General features: G+C 38.7%; 1 protein-coding gene across 1 annotated transcript in view; it reads left to right on the top strand.

Annotated features, from left to right (window-relative positions):
• Positions 1-2,696: 2,696 nt before the first annotated feature.
• Positions 2,697-14,858, top strand: part of AK5 (adenylate kinase 5) — a gene marked incomplete at its 3' end in the record, with an annotated part of 81,002 nt that continues 68,840 nt past the window's right edge. The window contains exons 1-4 of the mRNA XM_082286856.1: positions 2,697-2,880; positions 3,868-4,035; positions 9,478-9,647; positions 9,767-9,880. Coding sequence (XP_082142982.1) covers positions 2,712-2,880; positions 3,868-4,035; positions 9,478-9,647; positions 9,767-9,880 — 621 coding nt within the window. The 5' untranslated portion in view covers positions 2,697-2,711. The remainder of the gene's footprint in view (positions 2,881-3,867; positions 4,036-9,477; positions 9,648-9,766; positions 9,881-14,858) is intronic.

The following is a 14,858-nucleotide window of genomic DNA, read 5'->3' as shown; positions in this document are numbered from 1 at the left end:
TTCTTGAAGATGAGCAGAGGGAACTGGGCTTGTTCAGCCTGTGGCAGGCTTAGATGGCACATAATAGCAGCTCTCCAAGGCTTGACAGGAGACTGTCATGAAAATGGAGCCAGGCTCTTCACAATGGTGGGCAAGAAACAAATTGAGACATGGGAGGTGATACTGAATAGGAGAAAACCCTTCTTAATGTCGAGGCTGGACAAGCATGGATTGTGCAGAGAAGCTCTGCAGTTGCCACCCTTGAGAGATTTTGCAAGATGAGACTGGATAAAACCCTGGGCAACCTGGTCTGACCTCAAGAGCTGCCCTTGCCTTGAGCAGAAGGCTAGACCAGAGATGATTTCAGATCTCTTCCTGTGACTCGCCGATCACAGATGCTTGTGACTGATCGTAGCTCGTGGCTTTTTGCCAGCCTAAAGTGTATGAAACGTCTCGCTCCTCAAAACGCCCAAACACCGTGCCAAGGGCAGAGACCGCGTTACACCTGGAGGCTTCCAGCGCCTCTGCGCTGTACCGGTGCCCAACCCTCCCCTCCGCCGCTCCCCGCGCAGCCGGGGGAGCCGGTCCGCTCGCTGCCGGGGCAGCCTGCCCGCGGCTCGGCGCCAGGCACAGCCCCTCACCGCCTCCGCTCGGCGCCTCACCGCAGGCACCCCCCGAAACTTTCCCCGGCAGCCTGCGCACGCTCTCGCTCCCCGCCGGGGGAAAACGTGCTCACTCTCGCTCCTTCCGTGCAGCGGGCACGGGGAGGCGGGCGGCTGCCTCCCTCCTCCCGCCCGCCCGCCCGCCCGCGGAAGCCTCGCCGAGGCTCCCGCATTGCACCGCCGCGCCGAGCCGAGCGCGGGGCTCGGGCTGCCCACCCGCCCCGCCGGCGCCCCCGGCCCCGGCTGGCGGAATGAGCGCCGGCGAGGCCAAGGAGTATCTGGCCCGCAGGGAGATCCCGCAGCTTTTCGAGGTAGGCGAGGCGCAGGGGGGAGGCGTTTTCCGCCCCGTCGGGGGATGCTCCGCTCTGGGACCCCGCGGCGGGCAGGGCTGAAGGTGGCTGGAAGGACGGAGCAGCCGGAGGCTGCGGCTCGCGTAGCTTGCGCGGGGAGCGGCGCCGCGGAGCGCCGGCGGCCAGCCCGGGCCGGGTGGGCGCTGGCGGCGCGGGGCCGGGGCAGCGCTGCCCGCCGCCCACCTGCGGAGCCCCCGCGGCCGCGCCCCTCCGCCCGCTGCGGCCGCCGCGGCTGCTCGCCCTCCGCCGGCGGCGAGCGAACTTGGGTGTCCGCAGGGCAAAGGAGCGCCGAGGAATGCTGGCGAGGGGCATCTTTCATCGGGCAGGGGAAGAAAAAAGCCGCAACTGTTCAGCGAGGTTTTGTTTAGCTTCCTACAAGTTACCTGCTGCTAATGGCTGATAATTACTTCTCTGTGCAATGTGGATTTTTGCCCCCCCGGATCAGACATCCTGCCATCTGTATATACCACACACACACACACACACACACACACACACACACACACACGCACACACACGTATTTTCCGTTGTCTGTGCTGAAGCTAGACATTTTTCTATATATTTGAAAATTGTAGGACACGGAGCATGCTAATGTTTCAATTACACAGAATGTGAATGGTTTAACAAGAGATGCAGACAAAACTGGTTTTGTGTTGAGGCTCAAAGCTTGACCTAGTGATTTTAAAAAATTGGTGCATATCTTCTGCAAAAATACACCATTACTTGCTAAGTAGTAGAGTAAGGGTACAGATGCATAGAAATTATATACTATTTTATAAGCTCAAATGTGTGTAAATACCAATTACTCTATAAACTGTAGATAACAACTAATCAAATCCTGAATTGGAGCTATTTATGTTTACTAATACCAACTATGACCCTCAAGTTTATTCATACAAAAATTAGGAAAAGCACAAAGAAGAGAAATAATCCTGAAAGACATGTATTGTTAAGGGAAGGTTGGATGCAGCAGTCTTGTGGAGAGGTGAGATGATGACTTATGTATCACTTTGTCAAGGAAATGTGTCAGAAGAGGGCCTGGCAGTCCTTCTTTCACACTCCCCACAATGCTCATGAGTACAGTGAGTGAAGAATTAATACCATTGAGAGGGGGTTTTTAATGGCTTGTAATCTGTGATCAATTAAATCAGAAAGCTCCTATGAATTTTGGGGTTGTGGGGTTTTTTTTCCCCAGTACTGATCAAGATGATATCGGAGTATTTCTCATGATTTTTAAAAATCCTCTTTTCATTTCTTGTGTAAGTGTTGACAAGAATATGGATGAGATACTTGTGGGTGCAGTGGTCTTTAAGGAAAAGATACATTTTAGTGATGTCGAAGACTACAAAGAATATGTAAATTTTGGGGCTCTCTAGCTTGCACATTGCGTATACTTGCCAGTGATAGCTGCGAGAAAAACGTAGAGGGTTTTTTTTTGCTATTTTCAGGTTTTATTTCAGTGCAAACAGACAACTATAAAGTCATAGCCAGGAGCTTTGTTTCCGAGTAATTTTTATTACATTGGCAAAACAAAACCGTTTGATTTTTTGCAGGCCTCACTTTTACACATTGTCTTTAAATGGAGAGTCTGAATATCAAGGAATGTGGTGTTTCTCTGTGCAAAGTAAAAGGAAAAGTAAAGGTGCTTGTTTTTTACTGGTGTCTGTCATTATAGTCTATATTTCTGATCTTACATTTCAGAGTCTGTTGAATGGATTAATGTGTTACAAACCCGATGACCCAATTGAATATTTGGAAAGCTGTTTGCAGAAAGTAAAAGAGCTTGGAGGGCCAGAAAAAGTGAAATGGGACACTTTTGTCAGCCCAGAAAAGAAGACCCTGCCTCCACTCAATGGAGGACAATCCCGGAGGTCTTTTTTCAGGAATGGTAATGTATTAAATTTAAAAATTATTCTATTTCTTCAACTGTGTATAGTTTCACATCCACTACTGAATTATTTTAGACATACTGCTATAGCAGATCATGCCTCATTCTGATTTTCTGTAGGCAAACGAGTTACGAATTCTGTTTCCTTGCTTTTTGGAATTTGTTTTTCTCCTGCCATAATGGATGCTATGCAGGAGAGGAAATTGTGATCACTTTCCAGCCAAATGATGGATGTTTGCTGTGTAAATGTTTAACGCATCAGTGGAGAGATTTCTTGTATCCTACCTAAAACACTTGCAAAGATAGGGGCAGATCTGACACAGTGAACTTGGCTTGTATTTTCAGTTGGTCCTTATGGATGACATACACACCAACCTCAGTGCAGTTACACTACGTGGTTTTTCTAGTTTACATTGGAGCTGTATGCTAATTTACTAAATAAAATGTAAACTGTAAACTCTTAGAAAAAAGTGCACCTCATAAAATCTAAGCAGATGTCATACCAATACCTGTAATTATTTTATTTGTAATGTTAACAAAGAGTAATTAGCTCATCTTTCAGTTGCCATAGTTATTTTTCCTTGCCATCCAACATTTCATTAAATTAATCAGCAAGAATACTGTCTCCGTCTCTGTGTACAACATGTATCACTAAAAGAGTCCTGCTTAATTGTAGAGATCATCTGCACAATATAAAGCTTTTCTTCTCAGAGGCCACTGCTGAACTCTGGGTGCTATGGGCAGATGTTCACAGAAAACTTGCTGTGCTTGTAAAGAAACACCAGAGAAAACTGACTCTGAGTGGCTGTGATGTAATAAATCCATTAAATAGAGGCCAAAAATATTTAATATAGCAACAGCAAACACAATGTAAAATTATGAGGTATTTATACTTTATGTATGATACTTATTTAAATCTGTGTACAGAACAGATTTTGAGTTTTCTGTCTATTTCCACAATTCCCAGTTTATCTTACTATTTTACAGTGATGCCTGATAACTCTAACTTCCCATACCGACGCTATGACCGACTGCCTCCCATCCAACAGTTTTCCATAGAAAGTGACACTGACCTCTCTGAAACTGCTGAGCTAATTGAGGAGTATGATGTGTTTGACCCTGCAAGACCTCGACCAAAAATTATCCTTGTCATAGGTATGAAGGCAGTCATTTTGACAAGATTTTATGTCTGCTACTTGGCCTTTTGATTTGTACTGCAAATACATTGAATGCTTATATGAATTTAAATACAATTTTTCCATCTGCCATAGTGAGTGGTCCAGGCCAATTAAGAGTGTGAAATTGTTAATGCTGGGAATAGCATCCCAACTGCAAGAATTTTAGGAGTTGCAGTGAGCACCTGCACTCATATTCTGTATACTGGATGCCTCTTAGCAGCTGGAGAGCTCATGATTTTCTTATGAGCACATCTGCCAGTTTGATTTCATCTTAACTAAACCTGGTTCAGGCATTTCAAGGCAGCAGCACCACGTGAACCAAACTGCTCTTCCAAAGCATGCTCCAGATTGAACTAAAACACTCAGTAGATATACTCAAAGCTGATCACAAAAAAAGGTATTTGAAAATATTGTGTAAGCCATCTCAAAAAGGTGATAGGGAGCTGTTGTCCTGTATATTTAGACCTTTGTCAAATGATTGGTATGTCCAGCTGGAGTGACAATACACAGTCACTAGTTCATTGCATTGGTAAGTTATCCCCAGGTCCATTTGGCAAATGAATCCTGTTCCAACTCCACAGAGAGTGAGCACTCAGTTCACAATAGTTAACTGTGCTCTCTCCCCAAGTCCTCTCTTGTGAGCTGTTTAGTGCCCTTTCTAAGCAGGTCATACTTTCCAGCCTCAGACAAACATAGGTTATTAAAAAATAGCTGCAGGTTAAGTGTAAATCAATATTTTTTTATGTTCTTGAATTTAAGTTCTTTGCCTTAGTTTCCTTATCATCTAGACAGTTGTCTTTAGAAATTTTGCCATCAAGCCTAATTCTCTGATTCTCTGGATGGTTTAAGGAGTTACAACACAGGTGCCAGGTGATGGAGAATTACATTTTTAGTCTATAAAGCTTTATTCATATTAAAGAGAGATACTGCTTCCATAACAGAGAATATATGCAGTAAAGGGAACAGAAATGTCTTCTCTGTACTACAGAGTGGAATCTCTAGGAACAGCGTGTCCTCTAGGCTCTGCATCCAGCAGCTCTCAGAAATGAGATATTGGAATAGATTGAAAACAGAAGACCAGGCATTTTTTTAAGTGTCTGTGGTATGCCAAAGCAATTGCTCAAGGCATTTGAATTTTCTTAATCTTTTGTTTAAGGATTACAGATTTCAACATGCAAATTTCTCTATGTACTGCTGAAAGCGTAGATTGCAATTAGATGGAGAAATAACACATACTTTTCTTTCATCTTAATTAATTAGCTACCCTTCCTTTTCATAAAGGAGAATAACTGTCTCCTTTTCAGTGACCACAGAAGGCTCTTAATGCAGTGAAATCTATGTAGCTCAATTGCAGTAGAGTGATGAATGGAGGTTTGATTTAGGCGAGATAAAGAGAGATTGGCTTTCACCTCTGGAACTGAGTGTGGGTGTATTTGAAGTGAAATCCTTGAACACCAGCATGCAGTTAACAGACCATGGATTTTACATGGATTTTTCTTTTCTCCCATTTATATAGGGAACACTGTAAACATTCCACAAAGGCTATTTCAGGTTCATATTCCCACTGAGTTTCTCTGAATCTATTACAGTGTGATCTGATAGAAACACAATACTATATGCAGCTTAGCAGCTATTGTCCACTTTTGTACAGTATCAAGACAATTTCTCTGAAATTCAACTTTCTATTGAGAAAGCACATAAAAACACATATTGGAAAGAGTAACTGAATAAAAGAGAAAAAATGAATAAAAGTACACTGTTCATTTCAAGACATATTGCACACAAAAAATGTGTTGCATATTTTCGGTTTGCATAAAATGCCAACAAGGAAAAAAATCAGTTAAGTAATGTATTTCTGTCTAATTAGTAATAACTAATCATCCTGCCTTTCTCAGGTGGTACTGGTCCCAGTCATTGTTAGGGGACTGAAATGGAGACCTGTCTTCTGCTTCGCATATTCAGTGATCTTTTCTTTTTTAATGGATTAGCCCAAGATCTTTTTAATGCTTCCATAAAGGTTTTTACAACTTCTTTGCTTTATGAAATCTATCATCCTTATAATGAACCAGGTAGCTCCAGGGCTAAAGAGAACTCACTTATAGAGGTGGGGACTTTGTTCTTTTTCTGGTTTTGCAGAAGAGACCTCTGGTGAAAGATAAAGCTATAAAGCTACACAGTAAGTATATGACTGGATTTTAGAAAAATCAGATGGAACCAGCCAGGAGGGCACACATCTGAATCACTGGAAAAATCAAGTTCCTAAGGCATTATAACACTAGTACATGAGATTATGTTTAAAAATGTGCATCCTAATATACTTTTAAGAAACACATTTGTACTGTTGACGCAGCTTGAATTCAGAGAACTTAAAATATTGATTATCTGGTGTCATTAGCACCTTAGTCAGTATGTTCTTAAGCTGCACATTAAAAAATATATTACTTTATATTAAAAGGCTATGCTTTCCTTTTGAGAACAAAGTGTAAGGGCTAGATCAAATATAGTGCTGTCAGCAGGCAGCTGCCTATTGATTTGTTAAATCTAGTCCATAGTTAGATTTTAAAGTCAGAAGTATTTCAGAAATTTTATTATTAGATGAATTTATTCTGAATTTACAACAATATATCCAAAATTGAAATAGTGAACAAAATTAGATTAAAACAGCTGCTTTAGTAACACTTTTTGGGCATACAAATCTTCACTTGAAACCTGTTAGCAAACAATTTTAGTTCCCTAGTCTAGACATCTTCTAGAAATATGTAAAATAATCATAGTTTTCTTGAATAATGTATCTCAGAATAAGTGAAAACAACAAAAAACAAAAGCAAATTGATTTTCCTTTCTTGTGAACAGTTTGTCAGTGTGATTTATCAAAGAGTCAGGAATGGATATAAAGTTGAATAAATTACGATCTGCTGTGGGAAGTAATTTTGTCCTATTGCTTTTCCCTTATTTTGTTACCTGAATGTTTCCCCTCAGATTGTAAACAGATAATACCATCTTGATATAAAGGGATGTGTTTGGATTGGTAAAAACAAAATGTGTGAGAAGTTTATGAATATTAAACCAAATACTTTATTAGCTATTTTCTGATTGCAATTCAAATTGAAAGAACAGAAGTGCCAAGCTACACTATATTTTTTGTTTGTTTTTCTTTACTGGCAAAGCAAAGCTCTCTCTAACAGGAGTGTCAAGTCTATCTACTTGTTTCAAACAGGGTTTTTTAGCTATTTTATGCTTTTACAGACTGATGCTTTATCAAGTATCAGTTCTGGTTTTGTGGTACCTTTTGTATCTTTGTTGGAACACAAGCACTATTTTCCTTGTTTCCAATTTTTCTGTTTCTAATTTTCTGCACATTACCTATATATGGTTTGCATTTTTATTATTGCTGGGGTGCAACATTGTCTGTTTCAAACTTGTAAGGTTTGGTAAAATGCATTTGTCATGGGGAAGGCTGAGCATGAAAGGGGGCAGGGGGAACTGGAGCAGAAGTGCTTTATAGCCACTTGAGTGGAGAAGATGATTCCTCCTGTATCAGACGCCTGCATACCTACAAAATGGGAACATTCTTTATTCTAACAAAGAGGATAGCTAAGCTGTCTATGAAAGAAACAGTCCAAGCTGAAAAAACTATGCACATCTAGATCACCTGTAATTACTGAAATGGAAGAATAGCTGTAGAACGTAAAGCAGTCTGCTGAAAGAAGAGAGAAACTTACATCTTTTTACAACAGAAACAGCAAGTGAACTGAATGAGAGAAAAATATTTTTCAGTTGTGATCTTACTGTGTAAGATAAGATACAGTTTTTCTTTCATTTTTTTAACAAGTGTTTTATGAACGTCTGTAGCTGTGTTGTCTAGTTGGATGTTACAGATAAATGCTTGTCGAAGCATTATTTAAACTAATTGGATAATGATAAAACCATTTTTTTTCCGCAGGGGCATAACTAAACTGTGGGCAGGGTATGGGAACACGATAACAACAGGCACATTTGTCTGTGCACTCTCTTGAAATGGCTCCTGGTCTTAGTTCCAAAGGGCAGGTGGAGCATCAGCATCGCAGCATCAGGGCACAGAGAGCTCCAAGTGACTGCTGGTGACACTGAAAGCTCTGTGACAGTGATATTGGGGTGCAGGTTGGAACCTGGTTACACAGAGAGTTCCCTAAGCACACATGTACAAATATTGTAAAGCTTATCCTGCAACCAGAACTGTATTGATTATAAAAATGCTTAAAAGCTATTTATGGGAATAATACAGATAATATAAAAAGAGTTACATGATTACTAACAAGAAGCTCAGTGTATTCAGATTTACTTTCATGGCATTGCTGTATTTTTCAAATTCATAAAAAATTTATATTTTAAAAAAACCTTTATTCTTTGTCTGTTGAAATAAAATTCAGTGTTCTCACAAAGAATTCCCCAAACTATAGCTACTTAGGATTGGGAACTATCAGAACATTTGGTTTGGATTTGCTGTGTTGTACTGTTCAGTACCATACACTTTTTTATACATAAACATTTATTTTTATCAAAACAATTCCTTGGCCTTACATACTGGATTCGAGATTCTTTGTTCATCACATCATAACGTCCTTGTAGTTCAGACATGGTCGGATTGTTTTACATGCACTCTTGCTGCTGCTGTCCAGCTGACATTCCCTGCAGCTTTCCCTGCTATGTAATGTAGCTGTTTTCTGTGATTTTGATACCCGCTCAGCCTGTGCTATATATATTGAAGGGTCTCTCTATTCTTCAAGTTGTCCAGCAAGCTGAACCTAATTTCTTCACTGTCAGATGCTTCAAGCATCAATACCAGAAGCTGGTATTGCATGGTTCAATAAAAGTCCTTATACCAAATCACTATGGAAACATCTCAGATGATTATTTAATGGGGTTTTTTTGTATTTTAAAATCAGGAAACCTCAGAAGCTCTTGCAAGCATGTTTAGGAGCAGATTTTATTAGTTCCATTTCATGACTAGTCCATTGATTTAATTGGCTTATTTAACCAAGTATGATTCTTTCTGACATGAGTACACTTCAGACTATCTGGCTCTATCTCTGGATTCAAAGAGTTCAAGAAGGGAATAGTTCATTTGTCTGCTCCTCTACTGTGGATCAAGAAAAACTCCATTCCAGGAACAGCTTTAGAATGAGGTCAAGCCTCAAAGACTACTTATTTATATTTTGCAAGTGGATTTGTATTCTTTTTTTAAAATTTCATTTTACAAACTGTTATGTTTATGATCTGGTAGATGAGACACATTTCTAATGGTTGGTAACAGGTCATGCAACTGCAAGATTTACTCTAATAATGCTTGGAAAATTGGTGCCAATAGCAAAGATTTCACATGTGATTGGGTGCTTCTGATGAAAGGTTAATTTAATGTTTTGCTTATAATTCACACTAGGTGGCCCAGGAAGTGGTAAAGGAACACAGAGTTTGAAAATAGCAGAACGTTATGGATTTAACTACATATCAGTTGGTGAATTGTTAAGGAAGAAGATCCACAGCACAAGCAGCAATAGGAAATGGAGCCTAATTGCCAAAATAATTACTACTGGAGAACTGGCCCCTCAGGTACAGCATTTCCTATGTTAATATTTACTTTCAAGGGTTTATACATGCTGTATTAATGTGCACCATCAAGAAAACTTCCTTCACCATATTAAATAACTAACTTCTTTTCTCTGTTAAAGGAAACAACCATAACTGAGATAAAGCAAAGATTAATGCAGATCCCTGATGAAGAGGGGATAGTGATTGATGGATTTCCCAGAGATGTTGCCCAGGCAATCTCCTTTGAGGACCAAGTAAGAGATTGTTTTTATTCTTAAAATAACTTACATAACTCTACAACAGTTAAGCTTGTTCAAATCATTGGTCAGATTCCAAGAAAGAGCATTGCTCCTTAAATCTTTGCAAGTACATAATTACAGGTCGACAAAAGATTTATGTTACATTGTGTTCTGTTGCCTGAAGACAGACTATTTTGTAAAAAGACAATGTGATAATATAACCTGTAATCCAAGTCTCTTGTCTCATAACGAAAGTCCTCTCAAGATGAAGAAGAAAAACATGTGAAGTCTAACAGTGAATATTTTCTGTATCTTAGTGATTTAGAAAGTGGAAAAATATTATATTCCCGTATCTGTTTGTTCAACATAATCTCCATTAAGAGAAACATACTTAAAGCAATGCATGTCTTCACAGTGCTTTTAGTATCAGGTTTATTACAGTGCATTGAAAAGATGAATAAAAAAAAGGTTAAAACTACCCATGCTTTTCAAGTTTTTGTAAACCAGAAGGCATGCTCTTTTTTTAGAAAATTAGGTCATTTTAGTTATTATAAACTAAAATTCTGAGGTTTAGTCAGCTAAAACTGTATTTCTGAGTTCTAATGGCATGTTGTTTTCACATGTGTATTTTAAACAAATCTAAAAATACTTTAATTGAGTGGAAAAACAAACAGCTGATGTCATTTTCTGATCAAGTGCTGCTAACATAACAGTTATGGTCACTAGAAGAGGTTGCAGTTTCAGACCTGAATTCTTAGAATGCCTCCATGCAGAGTGTTTCAAAGTCCTTCACAGTTGCTAGTGTACTGCTGTTTCTGTACTTCGAATTCTAAGTGGCATTACCAAGGCAGAAGTAACAAAACAAAGCAGCTAATGAAGCATTTCATTAGTGTGCTTTATAAGGTATTATTCTGGGCAAAATTTAGAAAACTGAATTGAGGAAATTAAAGGAAACAGACAAAATAGTTATTACAGGAAATAGCAGTGGCTGCCAGCTATTATCTCCTTATAATTAACAAAAGGGAAGATTGACTATTTTAGAAGTCAAACAGCAGAAATGTAGACTTTACAATCATTTCCTTGTGTCTTTTTTTTTTTTCAGTGTGATAGTGTGACTTAAGCCCATTTCTTGGTGTCATAATTTTATGCTGATGTTGTTTTTGATGAAAGAGTGGGGGATATTAAACTGGAGGAAGTGACAGGAATTAAGTTATCCTAGGCTCAGATTCTCTTTCTACAGAGGAAAACCGGTTAAACAACACTTGACTATATTCACAGAAGAGTTCCTTCATTCTCAGTCAACTGGGATTTGCTAAATCATTCTCCTCAAGGCCTGATTCTGCCTGAAAGATAAATCACTATCTAAGTCTCTAAAAAAAATCCAGGAGCACTTCATACAGGAACACCTTTCAATCTTATCTGTTCTAAAAATATATGGGAAAGAGGGAATCCCAGGCCTTTTACAGGAGCATAGGCTGTCTCTTTAGGCTCTTCCATTTTCATCTTTCATTGCAGCTGACATACCTGAAGCCATGGAAATAAATGTACAAAAGATACACATATTTCAACATTCAACATCCTATATCAACATCTCTAGTGAGATATATTCAGTGGTTTATCTTGGATTTATATTTTAAAGAAATAGAATATACTTGTTGTTTCTTTAAAATTCTCTGTTTAATAAGCCCTAATGCTACACACATTGGTGGAAGGTTGTGTTAAGGAAAAGGGACTATGAGCAGTCATGGTACCGATCATCCTTCACAGAATGAGGCTGACAGTCACCCATAGCATGTCAGGTTATTTACATTAAGCGTGCAAACATTTTCCAGGCACTCAGAGATTCCTCAATGCAAAGTGCAACTGAGTTGTGGAGAATTCAGTAATTAACTGTTGTGATAATTTGTCTAGGTCTGCAATTAGAGATAGTAGGGGGTTTTCCACAGCTGAGAAATGTTACAGCTTTCTTTCTACCAGTGTTTAGAAGAGCAGAACAGAATTGTTCTCATTATCCAAAAGTGACAAGGTGAGAAATAGTTGAAATTTCAGCAAAGAAAGTTTTGTTTAAATAGTAAGACAATTTTAATTAGATCTATTTAGCAATGGAACATCATTTGAAGAAAATGGTGAAGTCCCACAAAATGCAAATGGTCAAATTGTACACATGCCACATTCTTACAAAGACACCCCCTATAGAACACTGAGATCTGTTGATAAGAAGTTCTGAATTAGAATTAGTTCTTATTGCTATCACTAGCTTTGTCATGAGCAAATACTTATTCCTACAGATGGTCCCTTTGAGACCATTGCATGCTTATGTACCTGAAAACAGCAGAAAAATTTATATGACACTTAGAAATTCTTTAACATTGTTTACACAAACACAAACAATCTCCAAGAATATAGGTAGTAATACCAAAAATAAATTGTGGGGAGTAGTGGAACAGGAAAAAGACAACTGAGGTCCCTGGTTTCTCTTGAAAGCACATGTAAAATCTAACTGTGCTGTGTTTGCAGTCATCTTTAATGTAACAAATTATTTATGCTAAATTAATTCCTTCAGTCTTATGGCTCACGTAGCTGTTACTAAAACTTGACACTGAGCTTTCATAATCTCTTTATCTTCTTGTGGAAAAATCAAATGGATATTTTATGTCTGAACTGTAGTTACAGGACCTGTCCTGCATAACATTCTATTATAGAAATATACAACTGCTTGATAAACTTTGCTTGTAATTGCTCTTGGTACTACCAGCACATTTTTATCCCTTTGACTAATCCAGAAGCTGAACTTTTCTCTGGGAAAAAATGTTATTTTTAGTAAACTAGTCAAAGCAAACCAACTTATGCTAACATTCTCATACATAGGTATGGCTAAAAGATGATGATTTCTTCCTTATTATGTTGCCAGACTCCCGTGTGGACAGTAAGTTCTCAACATGTTGCTAGGCAGAATTGTATTAAAACACATTGCATCTCAGTGACTATAGTGCCTAAAATAAAGCAATGTATCATTTGCAGCATGCACAGTATTTCTCTTTCTGCTCAGATCTAGAAACCAGAAGTAACAAACACTGCTTCCATGCAGTAATGTCAATCTGGAATAAGTGCATTAGAAAGCACTTTACACATCACAGGAATTTTATATTTCAATTTAAGTTTTCTCCCCTTCTTTTCTACTGAGTTTTGTTAATAGCACTGTTCCTATCATCCGTATCTTTTGAGCAGGAAAGAAGTTTTTATGATGGCATCAATGATGTTTTCAGATTTTCAGCAGTGCTTACCAGCCAGCACCACATTGGCCATTCTGGTCACTTACACCAGCTTCATTTCTTAATGCTCAGCTGCTCATTGTAGCCTTCTTGCAGCCTGGGAGAACTCAGCCAGGAGCACTGCAGTATTCTTTGAGTTTATCTCAGTTTTCTTTGAACTTTTTTATCCAAGTTGAAAAAAGTCCTGTATTTTTCTCTTTGAAAACTGAGTTTAATAAGTAAATTCCTCTTATTGGAAGTCTTGGATTGTTGCCAAGTCCTGACCCTCTCATTTCTTAATTCCAAAGAGCAGAGTCAATCCTGCCAATACTTTTGATAGGGGTACTTTTAATAAAGCTATGAAGTTCCAAGCAGTCATAGTTGTGGGGAAAAAATGAAAACATGAGTTTTAATGCCTTAAAATCAATGAGGACTTCCAGTTTATATATTCCTTTTAAATATATGACAATTTCTGCATTTTTCTCAGTTTGATATCCTTCTGCCTAGCAGTGCAGATTTCATGCTGATATATTTAGCCTTTCAGTTTGAGCCTAGGCATAAAGCTATCCTAAACCACACATTTCTAAGGTATCCATAATCTTTGCTGAGTACAAATAGAAAGGTGTTTAGGTTTCAAGGACACATTTGAAAATGCCAAGGAGAAAATGGTTTATTTGCCATTAACCTGTCAGGTTGAAATTCAGCAAGTCACCTCCAGTCCCAGCATGCTGAAGCATGTTAAATATCTTCCTCTCCTGCAATGCTGTAATGAAATGCCTCTGCCTGGTGTATTGAACTCCAATGGCTTGTGAAGAAACTGCAGTTTGACTTTCTGTGTAATCTCTCACATGGTTTTTATCCTTCTGGGAGAAACAATTAACTGTATTTTACACTTAATTTCAGTTACTGCTTTGGTTTGTTTTTTACTCCCACTTTCAGTCATTCATGTGTAACTTCCCTTCCTTGTATCAATAGAGTAAGTACAGATGTAGTTTGCTTAAAATATATTAATTGTAATTTTTTAAATGGTGAAATAAATGTAGAACAGGTATTAGAATCAGTGGATGTTCATTAATGAATATAATTTAATTTCTTGATAAAGAGGAAAGTATTTTTGTAGAAATTATAAAAAACATATTTTTTGTATGTTTTTTTTTATAAAAAACATATTTTGTCTTATATAGCCTGTGTGACATGACATTATTTGAGTAAAATCTTAATTTAAATAATAAATAGAGGCCATAAATTTTATCTGATTTTTTGTTTAAAATGCTCTTAGGAATATTCATAAATGCACTTCACCTCCAATGAATAACTACTCATCTTGTAACTTGAGTTAATTTTTAACTCTCAGACATATTCCTTAGGGAAATTATTATGAGAATAACTGTGACAAAGTAGAACTAACTGTGTAAGTGGCACAATATAGGATGGTGAGAAATGCCTTGGTACTTTCACAGGCTGAGGACAGCAGTACTATTCCTCCAAGGCTGACACTTAGACCTCCAAGCAGAAGCGATAGCTGCAGTGCCCTCCAAGCTTGACACAGGTGTTTGCAGCCTGCTGTCTGAGGGTCTGACTGCCAAGTCCAGCTCTGCAAAGAGCTTCTCACAGAAAACCTGCTGTCCCCGGCCAAGAGCATGGACTCCAGAACAACCAGGGAGGTGAATGCAACCTTGTGGTGAAGCTTCTTAAGGGAAAAGGACCTGTTTTTTGCAATAGGTTTTTGTTCCAGTAGAGGT

Source organism: Coloeus monedula, assembly GCF_965178545.1.
Source record: "Coloeus monedula genome assembly, chromosome: 9".
Taxonomy (NCBI): Eukaryota; Metazoa; Chordata; class Aves; order Passeriformes; family Corvidae; genus Coloeus; species Coloeus monedula.
The sequence above is the reverse complement of the archived record's forward strand: the minus strand, read 5'-3'. Positions and strand labels throughout refer to the sequence as shown.